Genomic DNA, 23,826 nt, shown 5'->3' on the forward strand with positions numbered 1-23,826 from the left:
TATGTTTTAAGGGAACCGTGTCTAACACGATCCTCAGCCAAGGATTTCTTTCAATTTTGTAATTTGTTCTTGTTTTTCCTTTAATTTCAGTTGTAACAACATTGTAATTTACTGCTTTCCTTATTTTAGTATTGTAAATCAAGTTAATAAAAGATTTTTATTTACTCTATACCAACGGGTTTCCTACACCACTTTGTAGAAAACCACAATCATACGCTTGTGTCTGAATTCATTGAATACAATACAACTTGGCACATGTTCATGTTATTTTTTATATAGATATAAAAGCAGCTCATAATTACTGTATAGATCATGCTTTTGTCCACCCTGTTTAGTATTTTTATAAATACGACTTCGAGGACATGACGATGAAGTGGATGTGATTCGGGCGACCAAATCACCTCAACCGTATTTTTATATTTAAGTATAGGTGCATGAGTAATTTTATACCAGTACAATATATTCCATATCTTTGCTTTAAGTCTCTAACTTCAATTGTATATTGTAGAAATCCAATATAATCAACTTTGTATCCTATAAAATGGGAAGTGTATTGTGAAGCTGATCATCATCCAAGATAATGAAGTGGTTATTCGCAGCCCATAAAGCAACCTTACGTGTCCTTAATTCGCAGCGATTTCATCTTCATGGAGGTTCTTATCCTCGGTTTTTCTTCGACACTTTGAACCCCATCAAATCCTATCATCTACAGTGCTCATTCTTGTCATCAGGTCGATATTATAGCACCTCGGGAATTACTGAATCCGCATACAGGTTAGCAATGGCCACCTTGATCTTTTTGTGTTGTCTACATATTAACTTGATTCAAACATATAACTCATGCATAGGTTGTGGTTTATTACTATTTCTGCAGGTTGCGGGATGTTAACAAGATTGAAAAGGGTGCTAAGAATGTTGATCTTGAAATAATTTCAAGAGAAACCATCAAACCAACTTCTCCTACTCCAAATAATCTAAGAACCTTCAAACTATCCATTCTAGACCAATATATGTTCGACATATACACCCCTATGATCGTATTTTTTCCTAACACCGACAACACTAGTGTTAAGGATGTAGTAACCAAAAGATCAAAACATCTTAAGGAGACTTTAGCTAAGATTCTTACTCGATTCTACCCTTTTGCTGGAAAAGTTAAGGACAACTTGCAAATCGAGTGCAACGATGAAGGAATCTATTACATAGAGGCTAGAGTCAATCAGAAGCTCAACGATTTTATATGTCATCCGGATGATGAAAAAGTGAGAGAGTTGATACCTGAAAGCCCTTGCACCGTAGAATCCTCAATTGGAAATTATGTAATTGGTATTCAGGTAACTATTAATCATATCATTCTATCATAGCGCGTTATTGTATACTTATATATGTAGTTAACTAACATTCGCGTAATATTTGCTAGGTGAACTTTTTCCTTTGTGGTGGGATTGGGATTTCCACAACCTTGTCACACAAGATTTTTGATGGACAAACATATTACATGTTTATGAAAGCATGGGCTGCGGCTGCTAGAGGTTCCGTAGAAACAATTTCGCCAAGTTTTGTCGCTTCGGAGATGTTTCCTAACAATCCTTGTTTGGAATACTCAGCGCCTTCCAAGTTACTAGCAACCGAAAGGCTTTGTACGAAAAGATTTGTATTTGATTCAAAGGCTTTGGCATTGCTCAAGAACCAACCGGTTGTCAGCAAGAGCTCAATACATCCACCAACTCGCATGGAGGCCACAAGTGCTTTAGTATGGAAAAGTGTTGCAAAAGCAGCATCCCAAGTAAGACCATTTGGTCTAGAGTCACCTCATTTTTTGCTCACATCGGTTAACTTTCGAAAAAGGGCATCGCCCCCTTTGCCTAACGACACAATTGGAAACCTTCTTGATGGAGCTGTTGCGGTATGCTTCCCCGAGAGGCATCTGGAGTTACCAACCCTGATGGGTGATTTAAGAGAATCAGTAGCAAAAATCAACTCGCATCACATCGAGTCCATGAAAGGGGAAAAGGGACATGAGACATTCAAGGAGATATCGAGAATATCAAATCAGTTGATGGATGTGATAAGGGAAGGTGATTGCATTGTGGCTTCGAGCCTGTTGAATAGTGGAATTTATGACTTAAATTTTGGATGGGGAAAGCCGATATGGTTTTATGCTATGAATGCAGGACTTGCTAGGTTAGTGCATTTGAATGAAACACTAAAAGGTGATGGTGTTGAAGCTATAGTCACACTGAGTCCAAATGAAATGGAGATATTCGAGCATGATCCTGAGGTCCTGTCTTATGCTACTGTCAACCCAAGTCCTCTTCGTTTTCTAAACCACTGAATCATATTGATTTCAGTTTTAATAAGAACTAAATTCAATTTCTGTACTTCAAAAGTTTGTTTTATATTCAATAATATTTAGTTTTTATTTTATATCATTATTATATATACACATATCACATGATATAAGATTGCTAGATGCACTCTAAAAAGGATAACGTGAATATGTGAATTCCTCAATATAACCGTGAAAAGAAATACAAACATGAAGCAATTATTTTTCCATGAACAACAACTAGACGAACAAATAGGGAAAAGCGAATGCTTGTGATAAAAGCTTCGTATTATATATCAATTTATTTGTGAAACAAAAGAGTGCGTTTGGTTCGCAGGAATTCAATGGACTTTAAGAAACTTAAGAAACTGAAATCAAAATTCCACCTCTTGAAATGTTTGGTTCACATAATTTGTTGAAATTGCATCTCAATTCTAGTCTTTACGTGTTTGGTTGATAATATAATTGGAATTAGAATTAACATCAATTCATTCAAATTCCTTTAACTAAAGAAACTCAAAATCCTTCTTGTATGTAAAAGAATTAAAGTAAATTTATTGTAATCCTCAACCATTTTGACCCGTAACGTTTCTACCCGAACCATTTCGACGCGAACCATTTTGACCCGTACCATTTCCACCCGAACCGTTTCGATGTGAACCATTTCGATGCGAATCTTTTCGATGCGCACGTTTTCCACCCGAACCGTTACGATGCGAACTGTTTCGACCCGTACCGTTTCCACGCAAACCGTTTCGACGTGAATCCTTTCGACCCGTACCATTTCCACCCAAACCGTTTCGACCCAAACTGTTTCGACGCGAACCGTTTCGACCAATACCGTTTCCACCTGAACCGTTTCAGCACGAATCATTTGAACCGAACTGTGTAGACGCAAACCGATTCGACACACGCCGTTTCCACCCGTACCGTTTCGACCCCAACTGGGGGTGGTGGGTGCCGTGGTGATGAATTCCAATTCATTTGACTACCAGACACATCAAAAATGGAAAAATGGAATTAAGATTCCAATTCCAATTGAAATGTCTAAATTCCAAATCCAATTCCTTTAAATTCTAATTTCTATACAAATTCCAATCCAATTCCAAAACATTTTGCGAACCAAACACACCCTGAGATTTGATGGAGTTATCTGAAGGATGAAAAGATTATAATTTTTAGAGATAAAGTCTTCTCAGGGGATTAGTTGCAAATCGGTTGTGGGAGTCTATGGCCACTCGGAAACACAAGCGGGCATAAGAGCCCTGATTGTGGAATGAGCATGCATAAAATAAGGCAAAAGACTAGAAATGGTATTTTTAGGGAGTTCCTAAAATGCAATGATTAAGGGCATTCACATCATATCGAATGGGGACGGACTGTAAATTCGTTGACAATATGTCTACGCTGGTTTAAGTCCAGCTCGGCCCAACAATTTGTCAATTAACTATTGATGATAGAACACTCTTGTTCTTAATAAATACCTGATACGAGAGAATAAAAAGGAATCCAAAATTTCTGCTAGATCTCTTCTTATTTCCCTAGGATCATAGTTCAATAGGCAAGAGCACCGCCCTGTCAAGGCAGACCTTGCGGGTTCGAGCCCCGTCAGTCCCGACGGATCCAATAAGTACATCAATTCGCTTCCCCATTTTTTGTGAAGAAGGGACAAAGAGCATAATTGAATTCCGAAAGGGTTTCCCTTCTTTTTTTCAAGATTTTGTCTAAGAAAGAACAAACCATCATTTTCTACCATATAATTACACTAAAAACAACTACATTTTCTCTCTTTTTTCAATTAAATAATATCTTCTTATACCTTTATCATTACCTTTTGAGTAAAGTACAGTTTCAGTCCCCAAGGCTTACACCCAATCACAGGTTCAACCCTTATTTGAAAAAATTCAACAATCCAATCCTTGTGGTTGTCGATTGCTAGTAATCAACTCTATGGGGGCAAACGTCTATTAGTGGAACATTGGGATTTATGTTAAAAGACCTTAATGCCCCTTAGGGAGTGAAAGTGCAAGTCGAAATTTGGGGTCTTCTTTTATAAGCTCTGCAACTGAGAGATCCCACCATCATCCTCAATTTGAGTTCCCCTGAAATGGCTGACATTTCTTCGTGGAGTAAGAATACAATAGGTTGCTCTAATGTGTAACACCTCGGAAATTTGGTGTCAAATTATATGATTACACGTGTCCATTTATCTCTCAATTATGCCACTTTGTTGGACGATGGACTAACTATGTTAATTTATGGAAGAATGTTGTGGAGGGACCATTTATGTCAACATGCCAATTAAGTTGGCCTCTGAGTGGCCGCTTACAAACCGTATGGCATAAATTATATTGTCACTGGCAGTCGGTTGCGGACCATATGCCTTATGTGCTTACGGTCCGCAAGCCAATTCAAAACTATGTGCGCTAAGGTCCTTACGGACCATAAGACTTGATCCCTTACGGTCCATAAGGGACCTGCAGATGGTAGAATGTGTGCTGGCCAAGGCAGTCTGTCCTTTTGCCACATTTCTCATAATTTGCCACCATGTAGCAGCTCTTGACACATCAAAGGCACCTGGAGTCATCCTAGATCAGTTCATAACACCTGGAACAGCCCTATAATCCATATCCAACTGTAATAGCATTGCATTGTGACTTGAATCCTTGCTCATTTCTCATAATCTCCTCTCTACACTCTTGGAGTGGCTTCTGATCTATAGAGGCCCCGATACTGAGTTCTAACTTTCTTCTGGAATACAAGTAAGTATTCCTCCCTAGCTATTTCATTTTATAGGCTAAGTATTTAGCCGAAATTCAAGCGAATTGACTTTTGCTTTGCCTTTCGGTTAAGACCATGATGGTCCAGCCATTGTTCGAATCAAACATGGCTACTATAACACCCCAACCGATGGGGGAATCATCGGGGCGTGGCACTGGGCGAATCATATTGCTTAAGAGAATCCATAACAACTATTTAGTGACAATATTTAATGTGTTCATTATCCCATACTAATAAACAATATTTCAACAAACAGTCATACAGATTTTCTGTCTCTCAAACAATACAAATCCGACAACCTAGATTTTAGGTGAGTTTTCTAGACTTCCTAATCTTGATTCATGACAACCTGCGATTAACCTGCAACATACGTTAAAATAATGTCAATAGAAAAATGTATTGGCGAGTATACAGATTTGATATAGTAATAAAGTAGATAAAAGCATTGCGAATTTCCACATACATACACGAGATACACAACATACATACTACAAGACAAAAACTACCAGCTAAGTTCTGAGATGACTGCGAGTTGTGTTTGCGAAGGTGCGAGTTAGTCTTAACTAGACCCCGTCGGGTGTGAGTCGAACTATAGCACTATACTAGTTAAGGTGGAACGTCACGAGTAAGAGTCCTAGAACATATGTATCAAGCATCACGTGTAAATATGTACGTCACTCATTCGCATGTGATAATAGTTTAGAGTATGTACTGCATTTTGATAAGTGTGTTTTAGATATGAACGTATGTTACACCCCAAAGTGTGTTTTAAAGCATAAAAAAAGGTCAAGTATACTCACAGTGTGTGTTTAACAGCTTGAACACGGTTTGGTTGGATTGAAGGGAGTTTTAAAGCGTAAAAAGGGGGTCAAGTATACTCACAGTGTGTGATTAACAGCTTGAACACGGTCTGGTTGGATTGAAGGGAGCACCGGGTCAACCTGCGTACGGGAATAGTAGCTCAAGTTTTCCAAGTGCTGACACGGTCGAAATCAGAGTGTCGAGTGGGGTAAAAAGCGAGTTAAGTGTCCCACAGCCTATCCGGACGGACGAGTCTGGTCCATCCGGATGGGTGGGGTCCATCATGACGGGTGGGGTCCATCCGGACGGGTGGGCTCCATCTAGACGGATGGCCCATTCGGGCGGATGGTCGGTGGTTGTTTGTGAACCGTTAAAATTTTGAAGTCTTGATTGAAAACGTTTTAACTGTCGTGATAACAGGAATCAAACAACGTCAATCATCATGGTCAGTTCATCCGGACGAATGGACATCGTCCATTTGGATGGATGGGCTGAGCTAAAGTTTTGTAAAAGTTTTCTTGAACGATGGTTTTGTTTAACGGAGACGGACGTGTTGACGGATTCAAACAACGGAAAACACCAAGTCCAGCCCATTTGGATGGATGGGCTTTGTCCAATCGACCAGATGTTCTGTCCTTGACGAAGATTCATGTTCGGTCCGTTAGTCGGTCCATCTCTTTGATGGAAATCAGTTTTCGAGTCGGCTCTTGACTATGGGATGAATCGAGAGTCCGATTGAGTCCCGATTCCACCATTGTTTTATAAAAATCACAGAGAAGTTTCGTAAATAAGTTGAAAATGTGAAAATTCTTTAGATCTTGAACCAATCTCGGTTGAATGATGCTCCACAACAGTTTGCCTAGGCAAAACGAGTGGAAACCACCTTCGAGAGGTCTGAAATCAGTGATTTCGAGAAACAGTTAAGGTGTGTGTGTGATTGTGAGGAAGAGGACGAAGTAGAAGTGGGTTAGAGATGAATATCGGAAGAGAAAAGCTTACAAAATGGTCATGATCACAATCCAGAACCTTGAGAGCGCTTGAGAGTGTTTGGAGAAACAAGAGTGTTGAAATGAGACACAAGGCCTCTATTTATAGTTGAGAGCAAGGTCTGCGATTTCCGGATGGATGATGTTCAGATGGCGGGGTTCGGATGGCTGTGTCCGGATAGGCGAACTCCATCCGGACAGATGGTCATACTCCATCCGGGCGGATGGGCTCCATCCGAGCGGATGGCCCATTCGGGCGGCCTAGTGTATTTGTTGTTAGTTTCCAACTTGGTTCGCTTGACACGATTTGTTGTGTTAAGCATTGTGGGTACTTTAAGCGTTTTAGCGAGATAAGTAGCATCGTGTTATGCTGCGTTTCAGTGCGATAAATTGAGTTGCGCGTGCCAGCGTGTGCGCGTTTAAACAAGTTTTAATACTTAGATATTTATATCTATCTAATAATATAATATAATAGGTCATAGAATGAGTAACTGCGTTTCGAGTTTGCGTTGAGTTTGCGTTGTGATGAGCGAGAGCGAGTAGTTTAGATACTCACATGATGTCATCTGTAAGCGTTAGCGTTATAAGCGTATGCGTTGTGTTATGCGATATAGCGTGTGTAGTAAGCGATATAGCGCGAAAATATGCGATGTAGCGCAGTAAGCGATATAGTTTACATTATGCTCCGAATCTCTGGTGCTAGGCGTAACGAGAGTAACGAGCGCGAAAGTGCGAGTTGTTACAGCTACACGATCGTAAAAAGGTAGGTGTTAAACCCTCAAAAGGGCACCTCTTGGAAATCACGTTAAGTTGGTCAAATGGCGGGTCAAAGTTATGTTTAATAAAAAGTAAAAAACGCAGTTTTTGAAAACTTATCAAATGAACTTGTAAACGTTTTAACTCATTTTTTTGACACTATATCAGTTGGTAAATAATATTAGAACATGTCTAAACATGTTCAGCCCGTCATTTCCAGTTTATACCTCGGTTCGCAACCGAAAGTTAAGCAGTTTGACTTCTACTTTGACTTTCGATTCTGACCCGAATTAGTCAACTTAGCTACTGAATTAGAGTTGCATTATAATCATATTTATGTGTAGGATAATCCTCTGTGGTTATAATACATGATCATAATCAGTTGTCGAGTTTTTACACAAGTTCACATATTATGCCATATTTTACCGAAAATGCCCTTTTGGTGCATAACTTGATTTTAAACTATGATGAACATATAATTTGCATAACCTACTGACTTGGTAATATAATTATAATGTTTTGGCATAATGAACTTGTTTATGACTCATCTGAGCACCTGATACTGTCTATGCGCATACGGTTAGCTTATGTAACTTAGTTTACGTAAGTTAACCGACTTGGGTCAAACTCCTTCAATTTCCTTTATATTCCAGAATGTAATCATGTTTCCCCATATTATATAAGTCATAGTACTTATGAGGGTTTAAACTAAATTCTATCCGGTCACCGCTTAATCTAGTGTATCGTACTGTTTTCATTATGTATAAGTTAACCGGTCCAAGTCTATGACTTGAATAGGACCTGTTAACATTCTAATTGGTTATTATACCATTCATTCTAGACCAGGGCTTCTAGTAGATTGCAGCCGTGCTAAGTTATTTGTTATATCGGTTGTGCTTATATTTTTGTCTTGGATTGTAAGACTTTTAAGCCAGGTAAATACTCTTAACCTATTTTCCCTATACAGGCTTGGGATACGGTAAATTATTGCCGCTTGGTCGGGTATGGGATCATATGTCGGATTGTGACTAGAATGTCCGCATAACCCGTTTTAATATGTTATTCTTGATAACTTAAACATTGGGGGTTAATGCGACCGTGTCCTAGATATCATCGGCTCATTTAATTGCAAATGGCCACGACTTAAGCATGGGGTGTAGGCATACACCCGACATATGCTAATTGTTTTTGGTCAAAAATTTCTAAAGCAATTAAGTGATCAAATTTAGTTTGTGAGGTAGTGTGCTACAGAGATTCACAAAAATGTATTAAGTTGATTAATAAAGAAAACAGTTTCAGGATATAGTTTCAAGATATCAAACTATATCAATTATCAAATAATGAATAATAAATGTAAAGATTAATGCGGGATGTACGAGGAAAGCCCTTGATCTATCTAGATCGCCGGCACAAAACCTCGGGAGCTGACAACTGCCAGCTGCCTTTGTTCTTCTTCTTGATTGAAATATCGTGATACAGCTTCAGGATAATGCACGGATTAGCTCTAAGTGTTACAGTGATTGTGAGATATGAGTGAATGATTGTGAATGTAGCAAGTAATCAATGTGTTTACGAGATTACATGAGTTTTTCTAATGATCTGGCATCCCCTTATATAGTTTTTAAATTCTAACTGAATATCCTACAATTCTGGGATACAGAGAATATCCCCTTGTGACCGTTGTAGACCTCTTCATCCGCTATCAACGTTCACCTTTCAACCAACCACTATGAGCGAGTCTTCGGGTAGACCTACTCATTGTTAACGTTGGTCCCTTGCAACTAAAGTATACAAACAAACCATTAGTAACGAACAAGATACTTCTGCAGGATGTCACCAATATCCTGGTTCGGTATCCTGGTCGCAGATTAGAAACATAAAGTCAGGATATATTATCGGGATATAGGTTCAAAATTCCATCCATAACAATTGTCCCTGAAAATATAGCTGTTGGATATCCTGATTCCAACGGATATATTTTTAGTTGTTCGAAATTTCTAATGGGATAGAGATGTTGATGTGACTTGGTGCAACTTCCGACGCAATATTTTCTCATAATTAGCTAGTCATTTCCTTATATCTTCTCCCCAAATCCTTCTTTTATCTTATTGCATCAGAACTTCAGTTATTGTTCTCTCTTTCCTTCAAACCTTTTCCTCTGCATTTCGTCTTCTTCACCATTATTTCTCCATGGCCAAACACACACAATCTTGTACCGGCTATTCCACTCCAACATCGTTGCATAGAACCTGCTCAGAAATCTTGAGCAGGAGGTTTGTAGCTTCGATAATGCTGATATAGCTGATCTCCGATCCTCCAGCGCTTTCCTGGATGACGCCGTTATCCGACCGTACGATCAGAATCGACGAGTGGATGTGTCTTCAACTGAGTGGCTTTGTTTCTTGGCGTACCCTTTTTCCATAGGTCTTAGGTTCCCATTCCCAGAGTTTATCATGGAGTTCTTCCGTGTCACCGGTCTGAGCTTTTCCCAAACCATGCCCATGGTTTGGAGGATATTACTTATGCTTGACCGAATTAAAACCAACCACATCCCTGATCTTAGTATCGAGGATTTACCCATGGCCTACCGTTTGAGGTCCCATGGATCTAGTCGATTCTTGTTGTTTTCCACCTCCAACAGTCCTCTTATTCTCCGAGCTACTAAGAATGAGGATGAGCGGAAGTGCAAGTTCTTCTTTGTTAAGAGTGACTCCATCATCAATGGCGGTGATTTCCCGGAGGAGTGGTTGACCAAGGTTAGGATTTAGGGTTTTAGGAATATCCCCAAATATATCCTGCTTTGACATCCCGAACTTAAATCCTTGTTTTTTTGTGCAGCAGATTTCAGGAAACTAGCTCCCCGAGCTCCAGAGTCAGAGACACGGATTAAGGCTGTTAGGGCTGGATTTTTATTATACGTGATCCTTACACGTGATCCTAACCAGTGATCCTTGTTTCTTTGGCAGACAGTGATCCTCAGCAGGACTTCAGGATCAGGATCATGGACCATCAAAGGATCCTCATGCTAACAGTTGCCTTCGTTTAAAACAATGTTATTTTGCAGGAACATCTAGCAGGATACGCTCTTAGCATCATAATCAAGGGACGCGTCTTCACAATTATAGCATGAGCTTAATCAAAGATAGACGTTGCAAAGGATATGGAAACTTAGCTTGATTTATGGGCGGCAATTTAGGCTAGATTGTTTTTGTTTCTAAAGGGGTAATGAGCTGATTATTAGTCTTTTTACCTAAAATAGGTCACCTACACTTGTATAAATACCACTCTTCCTCATTTGGAAGAACACACGACAACACACAACACAATTCTCACACGCTTAGACACTCGAAACTATAGTGATCCTTGTACTCAGCTCATTATCATCTGAAGTTGTAATTATATTTTTCTTATATTGAAGTTGGTGATCGGTAGTTGCCATCACCCGAGGTTTTTTATGCCGGAGATCATACATTGATCAAGGGCTTTTTCCTCGTATAAATCATTGTGTCTTTGCATATTTCTCATAAAAGTGATCCTTTACTTTCATAATTTACCAAGCATCATACCCCGTTTACATAAAGTTTGGTTACATTATCCTTGTGTGATTTTTGACCAAAACAGTTTGGCGCCCACCGTGGGGCAATTGGTGCTTCATTCATAAGAAAACCTTTTGTTCGAAATCATTTCAAAGAATTACATGGCTTCATCATTGAAAAACATGTCCACCGCAATGTCTGCAATCACCTCGTCCCAGAACATTCTGCCACCACCACCGGCAGGATCCCAGAAGAATGCTGAGAAGAGACAAACTCCTACTAATTCTAAAACTCCATCTCCTTCTGCTATGAATTCTTATATTCCCAGTACTAGTGATGTATTTACTTTGATTTTGCAGATGAAGGATCGTATGCAGCGGCAGGATGAAACTAATGAAAGGATCCTCAGGGAAATTGGAGATCTCAAAAGACAGAAGAAAACGGCGGAGGATCATTCCCCACTGATGCCCAAGTCTTTGATCTTTGATACTCCAATGATTACTTCTCAGCCATCAGGAATTCCAGACGTGCAAATTATGGGAGAATCAAGGGGATTGCACCTCGGATCGACAGCAATGACTCAGGCATCAGGCTCACACTTTCAGCCGGCAGGATCCTATCCCCAGCATATAGGATCCTTCATGAATTCGGGAGCCTATCCGGGAGCACAGCAGTTTCAAGGATCCTACTTTATTCCAGGATCATCCCAGGGTCAAGGATCCTCCTTCGTTCCAGGATCATCCCAGGTTCAAGGATCCTCCTTCGTTCCAGGATCCTTCCAAATACCGGGATCCTTCCAGATGCCAGGATCCCTGAAAAGTTCGCAAACAGGAAGTCTAGATATCCATCAAGGGGACTTCATTCCAATGCAGACCATTGCTTCCACTGGTCCCTCCGTTATCCCTGAATCCCAGCAATATGGATTCACTAACTTGAACTCAATGGGAGGTAACACTTTAAATAATCATCTTACTACTAACCATGGATTCATGCAGGATACAGGTGTCAATCATGCTATGGCCAAGGAATTGCAGAAGCTAAAAGATATGATCTCAAGTGTTCCAGGGGTAGTCAAGCCTATCCCAGAGATTGCAGATGGAAGCCACAAGGTATCTCGCTTTGCACCACCAATTTGTGATGCAGAGGTACCCAAAAGGTTCCATATCCCTACTACGAAGCTGTATGATGGTACAACGGATCCAGAGGAGCACATAGCACAATACAGGGAGAGGATGGAGATCAATCCTATCCCAGAAAAGCTGAAGGAAGCATGCCTATGTAAAGGATTTGGATCCACTCTTACTGGATCAGCTCTTAAGTGGCTGCTAAGTCTTCCCCCTTACTCTATTACTTCATTTGCTAATTTAGTTAATTTATTCAATAACCAATTCTCTTGTAGTAGAAAATTTGAAATATTAACCAGTGATTTATATAGGGTAACTCAAAGTCATAATGAATCGTTAAGGGATTACATAACTAAATTTAGTAAAGAATCCTTGGACATTCCCAACTTGGATATGGCTACGGCTGTTGAAGCCTTCAAAATGGGACTGCTTAAGGATTCATTATTCTATGATGATCTTGTTATGACACCATGCAGGAACCTAGATGAAGTAAGAACTCGGGCACTCGGGTTCATCCGGCTAGAGGATGACAAGAGGATCCAGGAGAGACAAGTAGGATCCTCAAAACAGGAGAAGCAAGGATCCTCCTTCAAGAACAACAAATTCAAATCCTACCATAGAAATGAGAACCAGAATGTGCATGCTGTTGACCAAGAACAGGATGATGAAGATTATCCTCCAATCTCAGAATATTGTTTTTCCGTTGATCATCAAGAACTAATCCTTGCAATGCAGAATCTAGGTGAAAAAGCTAGGTGGCCCAGGAAGAATGATAAACCATCCGGGACTAAAGACAAGTCAAAATGGTGTGCATACCATGAGGATTTCGGGCATCTAACTGAAGAATGCATAGCTTTAAGAAAAGAGATTGGATATCTGTTAAGCAAGGGACACCTAAAAGAATTGTTGGGAAGAAAAAAGCAAAGGACTCAGGATCCTGAAAGGATCCCTGAAAAGGCTCCAGCACCTCCGGTAAATGCACAAGTGATCAACTTTATTTCCGGAGGATCAGACATCTGTGGTACATCCTTCTCGGCAGCTAAAAGGCATGCAAAGGAAGCTAAAATGGATAATGGAGAGAGACCTATTCGAACGTCAAGTGTCTCAGAAGGAAAAATGATAACGTTTGATGAGGATGATCGTGTTAACATCCAGGATCCTCACCATGATAGTTTAGTTATTACCCTCTTTATCTCTAACCATTTTGTCCGCAGGATCCTTATCGATGGAGGAAGCTCAGTCAACATTATCCAGCTTGATGTTCTGAAGAAAATGGGTATCCCAGAATCAGATATCACACCAAGATCTTCCGTGCTTGTAGGATTCAGTGGAGAAACGAAGAAAACTCTGGGGGACATCAAACTCCCAATCTACGTAGAAGGATTACATAATTATCAGAAATTTTGTGTTATTGACTGTTTATCTTGTTGCAATGTAATCGTTGGCAGACCTTGGATACACGATATGAAAGCAGTCCCATCCACCTACCATCAATGTGTGAAGCTCCCTAGCCCATGGGGAATAATCAAGATCGACAGTGATCAGCAGGAGGCTAAGGATTGTTATACCTCATCCATGAAACCAACCTCGAAGCCAAGGGAGCAATAGCAATTACAGTATCCTCCGAGGAATGTCTTGGAGGCAAAGGAACAAGATGTGGACGAAATCCTTTTGGATCCTAGTGATCCTGAATCAAAAATCTATATCGGATCAGGGATCCTTGGCAAGATGAAAGAAGACTTAATATCCTTCCTCAAAAGGAGAAAATCTACCTTTGCTTGGAAACATGAAGATATGACAGGTATATCTAAGGATATTATTACTCACAAACTTGGCATTGACAGATCTATCAAACCAATCCATCAAAAAAGGAGGAAGTTTGCACCGGAAAGGAATGCCATTATCCAAGAAGAAGTAGAGAGACTACTTCGAGCAGGTATGATCAGAGAGGTAAAATATCCAAAATGGTTAGCCAATGTGGTCGTTGTCCAAAAGAAAAACGGAAAGTGGAGGGTATGTGTCGATTTCACTGATTTAAATAAGGCATGTCCCAAGGATCCCTTCCCATTACCCCACATTGACTCCATGGTGGATGCAACAGCGGGGCATGAACTGTTAACCTTTATGGATGCATCATCTGGGTTCCAACAAATTCAGATGGAGCCATCTGACCAAGAGGATACAGCCTTTATGACCCCAACAGGTTTGTATTGTTATATTGCCATGCCTTTTGGATTAAGAAATGCAGGTGCAACATATCAAAGGCTGGTGAATATGATGTTCAAAGATCAAATTGGACAAACTATGGAAGTATACATAGATGATATGGTAGTCAAATCAAAGAAAGCTGAGGATCACCTAAGGGATTTGGAGGAAGCATTTGATATCCTTGATAATTATAACATGAAGCTTAATCCTTCAAAGTGCCACTTTGGTGTTAAGGCAGGTAAATTCCTAGGATATATGGTAACTCAGAGGGGCATTGAGGCAAGTCCGGAGCAAATTAAAGCACTAGTAAACATCAAGTCTCCTGCCAATGCTAAGGATGTGCAAAGGCTAACAGGCAGGATAGCAGCTCTGAACAGGTTCATATCAAAATCCTCAGAAAAATGTAAAGAATTTTACGATATCCTAAGGAAGAACAAGAAGTTTGAATGGACTGAGAAACATGAGAATGCTTTACAAGCCCTTAAAGAATATATGTCCTCAGCACCAGCATTATCAAAACCCGAAAAAGGAGATGTGTTATCCTTATATTTGGCGGTATCCTCAACCGCTGTAAGCGCTGTCCTTGTTAAGGATCATGAAGGTACACAATATCCTATCTACTATGTAAGTAAGAGTTTACTTGATGCTGAATCCAGGTACTCACACCTCAAAAAACTTATTCTTGCATTAATCATGGCATCAACTAAGTTAAGGCAATATTTTGAAACCCATACTATTGTTGTTAAAACTAACTTTCCAATTAAGAATGTCCTCAGGAAACCAGAGATGTCAGGAAGAATGGCTAAGTGGGCAGTAAAGCTTAGTGCCCATGATATAAGATATGAGCCAAGAACAGCCATTAAATCCCAAGCACTAGCTGACTTTGTGGCTGATTTCAGTAGTGATCTACAAAAAGAAGCAGAATTGGAAGTCCAACAGCTGGATGAGACCAAGGATCCCTGGATACTACACACTAATGGATCCTCAAACGTCAAGGGCACAGGGCTCGGGATACTACTAAAATCGCCACAGGGGGACATAATACCCCACTCCATAGCCTGTGAGTTCCAAGCAACTAACAATGAGGCTGAATATGAAGCCTTAATTGCTGGCTTGCAAATTGCTAAGGATATGGGGGTAAAATATCTTAAAGTATATGTAGACTCATTATTGATCACCAATCACTTTAATGGATCCTATGCTGTTAAAGGTGAAAAACTAACCAAATATTTAGAGATAGTCAAAGAATTGGCACTCTCTTTTGTTTCTTTCAGCTTAACACAGGTACCAAGGGAGGATAACACGGAAGCTGATGCATTGGCCAACTTAGGATCATCCTTAAAAATTCCAGAAGACATAAGTATCCCTATCATCCATATCCTGGCTCCTGCTATTGAAAATCAAGTGGCCATGGAAATAGAAGAGGATACTGCAGTAATCCCTAGTGAAGAAGCTCAATCTTATGCAGGATCATGGGTCTCACCAATCATGAAATACTTGCAACACGGAGAGATTCCGATGGGAGAAAATCCTAGAGCTTTCAGGATCAAGGTATCTCAATTTACAATCTTAAATAATGTGCTATATAAACGATCCCTTGCAGGACCATATTTAAGATGTATTGAGGATCCTGAAATTGAAGAAGGGTTGAGAGACTTCCATGAAGGAGATTGTGGAAACCACACTGGGGGCAGGGCATTATTCTCAAGGATCCTTAGAACAGGATACTACTGGCCAACCATGAAAAGGGATGTTGTAGAATATGCTAGGAAATGTGATCCTTGTCAAAGACACAGCAATATCCTTCATCAACCAGCTGAATTGCTACACCCCATACCATCCTCTTGGCCATTCATGAGATGGGGAATGGATATAGTTGGCAAGCTCCCTAAAGCACCTGGTGGAAAAGTATTTATGCTTGCCATGACTGACTACTTCTCTAAGTGGATAGAGGCTGAAGCTTTTGCTCAAGTCAGGGAAAAAGAAGTTATATCCTTTATCAAAAGAAACATTATAACTAGATTTGGCATTCCCTCTGAAATTGTATGTGATAATGGTTCCCAATTCATTGGAAGCAGAACTACTAACTTTTGTGACAGTTGGGGAATCAAGATGATAACATCAACACCAGTTCATCCACAGGCCAATGGCCAAGCAGAATCATCCAACAAGATCATCATAAACAATCTGAAGAAGAAGCTGGGATCCAAGAAAGGAAAATGGGCAGAGGAGTTACCTTATGTGCTATGGGCTGATAGAACAACTCCCAAGAATGCCACTGGTCAAACACCTTTCTCTTTAGTATTTGGGGCAGAAGCAGTGATCCCAACAGAGATGGTGATCCCAACTGCTAGAACAAGTGCTCGTGATCCTGAAGAGAATGCGACAATCCTGGCTCAGGATTTGGATACTATTGAGGAAATCAGGGATCTGGCTAGGATAAGGATGGCAAGCTACCAACAAAGAATGGCTGGTGCTTACAACAAAAATGTTAGGATAAGGAAGTTCCAAGTCGGAGATATGGTGTTGAGAAAAACATTCCAAAACACTATTAATCCTGCTGACGGAAAGTTAGCACCAAAGTGGGAAGGCCCTTACTTGATTGAGGCTGAAGCAGGAAAGGGGGCATACAGATTGCTAACCATGGAAGGAAACTTATTACCAAGAGCCTGGAATGCTGTTCACTTAAAGAGATACTTTATGTGAACGTGATCCTTCAAGCATGTGATCCTTACATTGAAGTATCCTCAAAGGATCCCGGTGATGCCAGTGATCCTTACTCTGGTAATGTCCTTATCTTAAAACTATTACATTTCCTTACTTTTTACCAAAGGATAAGGATCCTGTATCCTTCATCCTCTTCTCACGAACCATTTGAGTTATGATAGTTCAGGTATCTACAGCATATCGTCAAAGATCCTCAAAAGCAACGCAGATCCTTGGGTCCAACCCCAGTTATCCTTGGGATTATCCCCAGTTTCCGCCAGCAGCGCACGATGATCCTGATATAGTTCACGTCTTTGGGACCAGTACCCACTTCCGGGGCTGACAACCTCATCGTACTGGCTATACCCAGGATCCTACGTATAATGGTAGACGTACCATACATCCGTTCATAAGGTTTCTAACGTTTTCACGTTAGCTAAGGTTTTGACATTTTCATGTCACTAAGTTTGGATAGTCGCCAGTAAGGGCCATACTCCAGTTTACATACGATCCTTTGGGCTTGTCCCCAGTTATCCTTTGGGCTTGTCCCCAGTGATCCTTTGGGATCATCCCCAGTTATCCTTTGGGCTTGTCCCCAGTTACTAACTTATCTTTTATATTGGCTTAGTCCCAAGTTATATTCCATTTTTTCAGGTTTTCGAAGTTAAACAATTAAGGATCCTTAATCCTTATTGTCCATTAAAGTTTTACTTATGGTTATCCCGATTAAAGGTTAGGATCCTAACTTGGATCCTCAGGTATGATCCTTAACTATTTTTAATTTTATTATTCATTTGAATAACCTTTGGACCTTGACAACTGAACCTATGATCCTTAAAATAAACTACCTTGAAAATTTTCGATTATAGGATATTTGATCCAGGATCATATCCTAAATTTCTTAAACATAATTTGCTCAACTTTTCTTACTCAAACAAACATGTGTCAAAACAATTGAAAATAAAAAGGATAATAACACAAGATAACGAAAAAAGTTTAAGATTTTATTTATTAACGAAAGGATTAACCCTTCAAAAGTTGTCAAAATTGCCAACCCACATTTCTACCAGCAAAACGTGGCCCGTCCACATGGGTTGGCAAAGGGTGTCCATTGTCTATGCGGTCTTAGCAGGTGCAGGAAATTAAAGGAGGCAGGATCACAAAGGCTTCATCCCCCAAACAGAGGATCCCTCCACCTTTTGCGATCCTACCTATTGTTCAAACGTTCCAGGATCCTTAACCCTAAAAACTATTGTTCAAAGATTACAAACCATAATTGTCTCAAACCACAAACAAACCACTACCAAACTCAAAAAAAAATTGGGCTCCGGCCTAGTCTCGAAATATCCATCATCGCCCAATCCAGCAGCTCACACCTTTGCTGCTCCATCACCACCAGCTTCTCCACGCTGATCCTTGTCAGCATCACCGCCCTCCAGCATTGGGATCTCCTCTGCTTCGTCCTCATCCTCCAGCTCTGCCAATCTTGTCTTCCAACCCTCCACGTCCCATGAGCTCTTGTCAAAGGCAGGATCCTGAGCCTCCGCAGCCATTTGTAGTTGTATCTTGTACATAGCAGTTGCGGCAGAGACCTTGGCATCCTGGATGATCTCCTGCTTCTCGCCATCCATGTCAATTAGCCTTTGAGCAGCCTCATCCTTTGTAGCCCGGAGCTCCTTCTCAAGATCGGCTATCTTGAGATCCTTTAACACGCCCATTTGTTGGAGGTCGGCGATTTGGCTCTCCTGATCCTCGACGTGGCCAAGGTAGGTCTCAATCTCAGCAAGTTTCTGCAAAAGAGAAAAAAGGTAAGTTCAGGATCAGGTGATCCTCAAAAAAGCAGGATATACAGGCAGAATATACAAGCAGGATATTCGAGAAGGATAACCAACAGGGGCAATGATCCTTACCTCATTGACATAGTCAAGGAACTGTTGGCGGATCAGGGGAAATCCTTGGAGATCCTCAGAAGTCTTCCTCTTCTTCCCCTTACCTCTAACAGGTGCTTTAGGAGCCGAAGCAGAGGGACTGGCAACAGAAGCTTTCTTTCGTGAAGACTTGACGTTGGCAAGTTCATCAATCCCGAACTTGGATGCAGACTTGGCAGACTTAGCAGGTTTCCCAGCGCCTACACAACCAAAACAAGATAAGTTCCCTTACTAACTAAACAGTCTTACATATAACTTACTTTTTAATAAGGATACTTACTTGACATAGTGGCAGATGCGGAGGATACTTCTTGAGAATCTTGGACGGTGACTTGAAAACTTCTGATTTCAGGATCAAGATTCTTGAAAGCAAGGACCCTCTCTCTGGCAGCAGGGGTTAACTTGAGATGAGCAATGGAGACAGCTGCACAATAAACAAAAAACAAGACATTAGTGATCCTCATCATAAGAGATCAGTCTGATGGTGATCCTTCCAGGATCCTCTATCCTACCATGGGTGGCCCACTCCTTGGGCAGATCATTCCCATCAGGGAGGGAATCCCTTCTCACAAAGAAGAAACGACGCTTCCAGTTTGTGTCATTTTTGGTAACTTTCAAAACAGGGTGATCCTCCCCAGCTTTCCGTTTTAACAGATATCGGTAAGAACCAAACGTGGTAAGATCATAAAGTTCGGCCAGCTCTGCCATCCCCAAATCAATTCCCTCCTGCTCGATGATCCTCTCGAAGGTATACAAGACCCTCCAGATCATCGGCATAGCCTGGATATAAGATATGCCGGTTAAAGAGAAGAAGGATTGGGTGAAGGCTGGAAAAGGATACGAATATCCTATAGTGAACGGGGTTGCAGGAAAAGCCATCCAGACGTCTGAAACAAAGTCACTCAAAGCAGTGGGTGTGAAGGATTTGAAAACAGCATTCGCCGGAAAGCAATGACGAATCCTATCTACATGAGCATCGGTAAAGCAACATCTCTCCGTAGGAGAGTCCTTAATGATCCCTTGGCTTTTCAGGGGACTGCTCTTCTCGTGATCCTTATGGGGAGAGTTTCGGAGCAACATCCTCACAGCAGAATAAAAACAGGGGAGCAGAAAAACAGAGCAAGAGAAGGAAGAATGAAAAGAGAAGAAAAGAGAATACCTGATCGATCTTCGGTAGCGATTATAAAGGGAAGATATCTCGAATTTAAATGCAGAGTGATCCCAACCCTATCTCCTATTTATAATCATGATTTGCAGGGATTGTCACATCTATGACGTAATGATCGCAACGGCTAGTCCGGTTGTAACAGCTAGTTGTTCGGAGTTGCCCGTTGGAGATAAGATCAAAACAAAATACAACTCGTTAATTTAAAATAAACTCCTTATATTTTGGGGGCAATTGTTAGGGCTGGATTTTTATTATACGTGATCCTTACACGTGATCCTAACCAGTGATCCTTGTTTCTTTGGCAGACAGTGATCCTCAGCAGGACTTCAGGATCAGGATCATGGACCATCAAAGGATCCTCATGCTAACAGTTGCCTTCGTTTAAAACAATGTTATTTTGCAGGAACATCTAGCAGGATACGCTCTTAGCATCATAATCAAGGGACGCGTCTTCACAATTATAGCATGAGCTTAATCAAAGATAGACGTTGCAAAGGATATGGAAACTTAGCTTGATTTATGGGCGGCAATTTAGGCTAGATTGTTTTTGTTTCTAAAGGGGTAATGAGCTGATTATTAGTCTTTTTACCTAAAATAGGTCACCTACACTTGTATAAATACCACTCTTCCTCATTTGGAAGAACACACGACAACACACAACACAATTCTCACACGCTTAGACACTCGAAACTATAGTGATCCTTGTACTCAGCTCATTATCATCCGAAGTTGTAATTATATTTTTCTTATATTGAAGTTGGTGATCGGTAGTTGCCATCACCCGAGGTTTTTTATGCCGGAGATCATACATTGATCAAGGGCTTTTTCCTCGTATAAATCATTGTGTCTTTGCATATTTCTCATAAAAGTGATCCTTTACTTTCATAATTTTCCAAGCATCATACCCCGTTTACATAAAGTTTGGTTACATTATCCTTGTGTGATTTTTGACCAAAACAAAGGCCATTTTCAATTTGCCAAAGATCGAAAGAACCTTTCTGCTTAGCCATCCAAGTTCCAGCCAACATTCTTATTCCATCATGTTTGGTAAGGATATCTGCTTTGAATATTCCTGCATATGTTTGGTTAATCAGGATATTATTATATGATAAGATTGGAATTACTCTCTTTTATGTAGATTCCACCAAGGTCCCCGCCACTTTCGATCTTGAGGAGCTTGATAGCTTCTCCAAGCCTGTCTTGGTGAAAAAGGAGCCCTCTGTTGCCACCAGCTCTAAACCCTCTGCTGCTCCTAAGCCTTCCCCGCTGACAAGGTCTCGGGCCTCAAGATCCAAGAAGAGGAAGGGTTCTGACCCCCCTGCTACTGTTGCCGAAGCTTTTTCCTATGATGGTCTTGCCTTTATGGAATCCATAGGTCCCATGAGCACATTCCTCAACCAGGTAAATATCCATATCCCGTATCCCGTATCTTACACATGTATGCTGAACCTGTATCCTGGGTAGGTTATATTTGTTGATACCTGCATTTTCTTTTGTAGGGTTAGGACCTCCTGGTGCTTCTTCACAACAAGGCTTGTGAAGCGGTCAAAGTTCTAGAGGCCAAGTTGAAGAAAGCCGAGATCACCATTGAGGATTAGGTGAAGATCGTTACCGCCAAGACCCAGCACTACGAGGACAAGCTGAAGAAGGTGACTTTGGATGCTAAGGTCGAGTTAGCCACCGTCCAGGTTAACCACGAGTAGGAAATGGTCTCCTTCAGGGATGGCCTCAAAAAATCGGTAGTGGTTTCGCTCCTCCAGGCCGGGATCAAGATGACTTATAAAGCGAAAGAAGCGGAGTTTGAATGCCCATCCTGGACTGTGGATGCTTGGGAGGCCAAGCTGAAGGATCTGGGAGGCAGCCCCGTGGAGTATCCTGCGAAATCTGGGGCTGGCGAGTCCTCTAAGGCGGCTGAGGCAGCGGCGGAGGAAGGTGGTAAGACTCGTAAAGATGATGGAGCAGGTGCCGGTGGAGATGATGCCGTAGTTGGTGCTGCCCCGTGAGTGGGCAGCAAAGTGGGTAATGATGGATGTTATTGCTTAGGCAGTAGCCCACTTTTTTAATTCCGGGGGTTAATGTCTGTTGAACAATTTACTTTTTCTGCATGCTGAACAATTTACTTCTCCTGCGCTTTAGATTTTAGAACAATATAATGATTGGAGGTGGAGGGATCCTGGTGTTTCAGGACGAAGCCTTCAATCATTAATTTTAATATGCTTTTGAACAGCTTACACCATTGGTGGATGGGTTTAATTTGAAACGAAGCTAAAGGTGTAACATTTTGACTTGTTAATATGAATCTAATCTTTTGGCCTTATCCTTGTGTTATATGTTGTTTGCAAAAAGTTAGACTAAGTATCCTGGTCAGGATATTAGTGGCATCTATAATGCTTTCCATTTATGTTTTGAAAAAATGCTTTATAAAAATTCCGTAGGATACAAATTTTTATGGTTTATAAATCTCATTTTTTGGATAGGGCCTTTAAACTTAGAAAAAATAAGAATCCATACATGAGACGTTTAAGTAGAAAGTTTGTGATAAACTTTAGGATCTTCTGTAATGTCCCAAACAGGAAATATTGTCAGCATTTGTTACATTCAGCCCTAGCATATATGTCCCTTGTCTGCGCAGGATCAGCATGTTGCATCAGGATATATTTTGCTTATATGATCCTTCACTTGGTAATTGAGCTTTATAATTTTCTTCCATCAAGAGAAATATATTTGAACATAATTGTGTTTTAAGATACTCTTGGGATTATCCAAAATCTTGTGTTTCACTGGGGATAAACCCATTTTTCATGCGCTACAGGCGGGAGTGTATAAACTCCAAGACTTAGAAAGGTGAACACCTTTAAACCTAAGAGAATATGAAAATACCTTTCACATAAGAGAGGGTGATCAGTCCTCATATACCCTAAGAATCCAGGATATAGCCAATAATGATGCAATTGTCAGCCACTGTTACATGAACTGGTCCTGCCATCGTGAACTATATCCGGATAACGTACGCTCCAGGCGGAGTGTTTAAACATAATTCGAGAGAAATGTGAATACCTTTAAACCTTAGAAGGGATGTGACGGGTGGTCCGTAGGACAACCCTTAAGTGCTTTAAAACATTGAAAATCCCACGCTTAATTTGGTTAAATGGTGGAACATGGTAACTATTGTGTGTTCATAATTGCAGGTGATAAAAAGCATAAAAGAATGGATTTGCGATGCTTAGATAGGAGTTTGGAACTTGCAGAAAAGAAATGAAGCATGAAAGATTTCATAAGGAAACAAAGGAAACAACTCCAGCGATCACCATAGTCTACGGCTTTTGCCGTAGGTTACGGCACTTATTTTGTCCTTTTCAAAACCGTAGTCCAGTTCATCCATTCCGTAAGGAAATTCTGGGTGCCGTAGCCTACGGCTGGCGCCGGCGATGTCTTGACTGCCCCTTGACCCATTGACCGCCGTAAGCTACGGCCAGGGGCATAGCTTACGGCGCCGTATGATT

At 40.8% G+C, this 23,826-nt stretch overlaps 1 protein-coding gene across 1 annotated transcript; it reads left to right on the forward strand.

Moving 5' to 3' along the window:
• Positions 1 to 508: 508 nt before the first annotated feature.
• LOC110890275 (stemmadenine O-acetyltransferase) lies at positions 509 to 2,427 on the forward strand. The gene is made up of 3 exons (XM_022137875.2): positions 509 to 774; positions 875 to 1,334; positions 1,421 to 2,427. The coding sequence occupies exons 1-3, from the start codon at positions 581 to 583 to the stop codon at positions 2,333 to 2,335; spliced, it is 1,569 nt and encodes a 522-aa protein (XP_021993567.1). The 5' UTR covers positions 509 to 580; the 3' UTR covers positions 2,336 to 2,427.
• Positions 2,428 to 23,826: the final 21,399 nt, after the last annotated feature.

This window comes from Helianthus annuus, chromosome 11, assembly GCF_002127325.2.
Source record: "Helianthus annuus cultivar XRQ/B chromosome 11, HanXRQr2.0-SUNRISE, whole genome shotgun sequence".
In the NCBI taxonomy this organism is placed as follows: domain Eukaryota; kingdom Viridiplantae; phylum Streptophyta; class Magnoliopsida; order Asterales; family Asteraceae; genus Helianthus; species Helianthus annuus.

Excerpts from the sequence above, each read along its gene's own strand:
- LOC110890275 (XM_022137875.2), top strand. The coding sequence starts at position 581 with ATGAAGTGGTTATTCGCAGCCCATAAAGCAACCTTACGTGTCCTTAAT. Across the intron at positions 775-874 it reads ATTACTGAATCCGCATACAG|GTTGCGGGATGTTAACAAGA; the intron begins GTTAGCAATGGC and ends CTATTTCTGCAG. Across the intron at positions 1,335-1,420 it reads ATTATGTAATTGGTATTCAG|GTGAACTTTTTCCTTTGTGG; the intron begins GTAACTATTAAT and ends AATATTTGCTAG.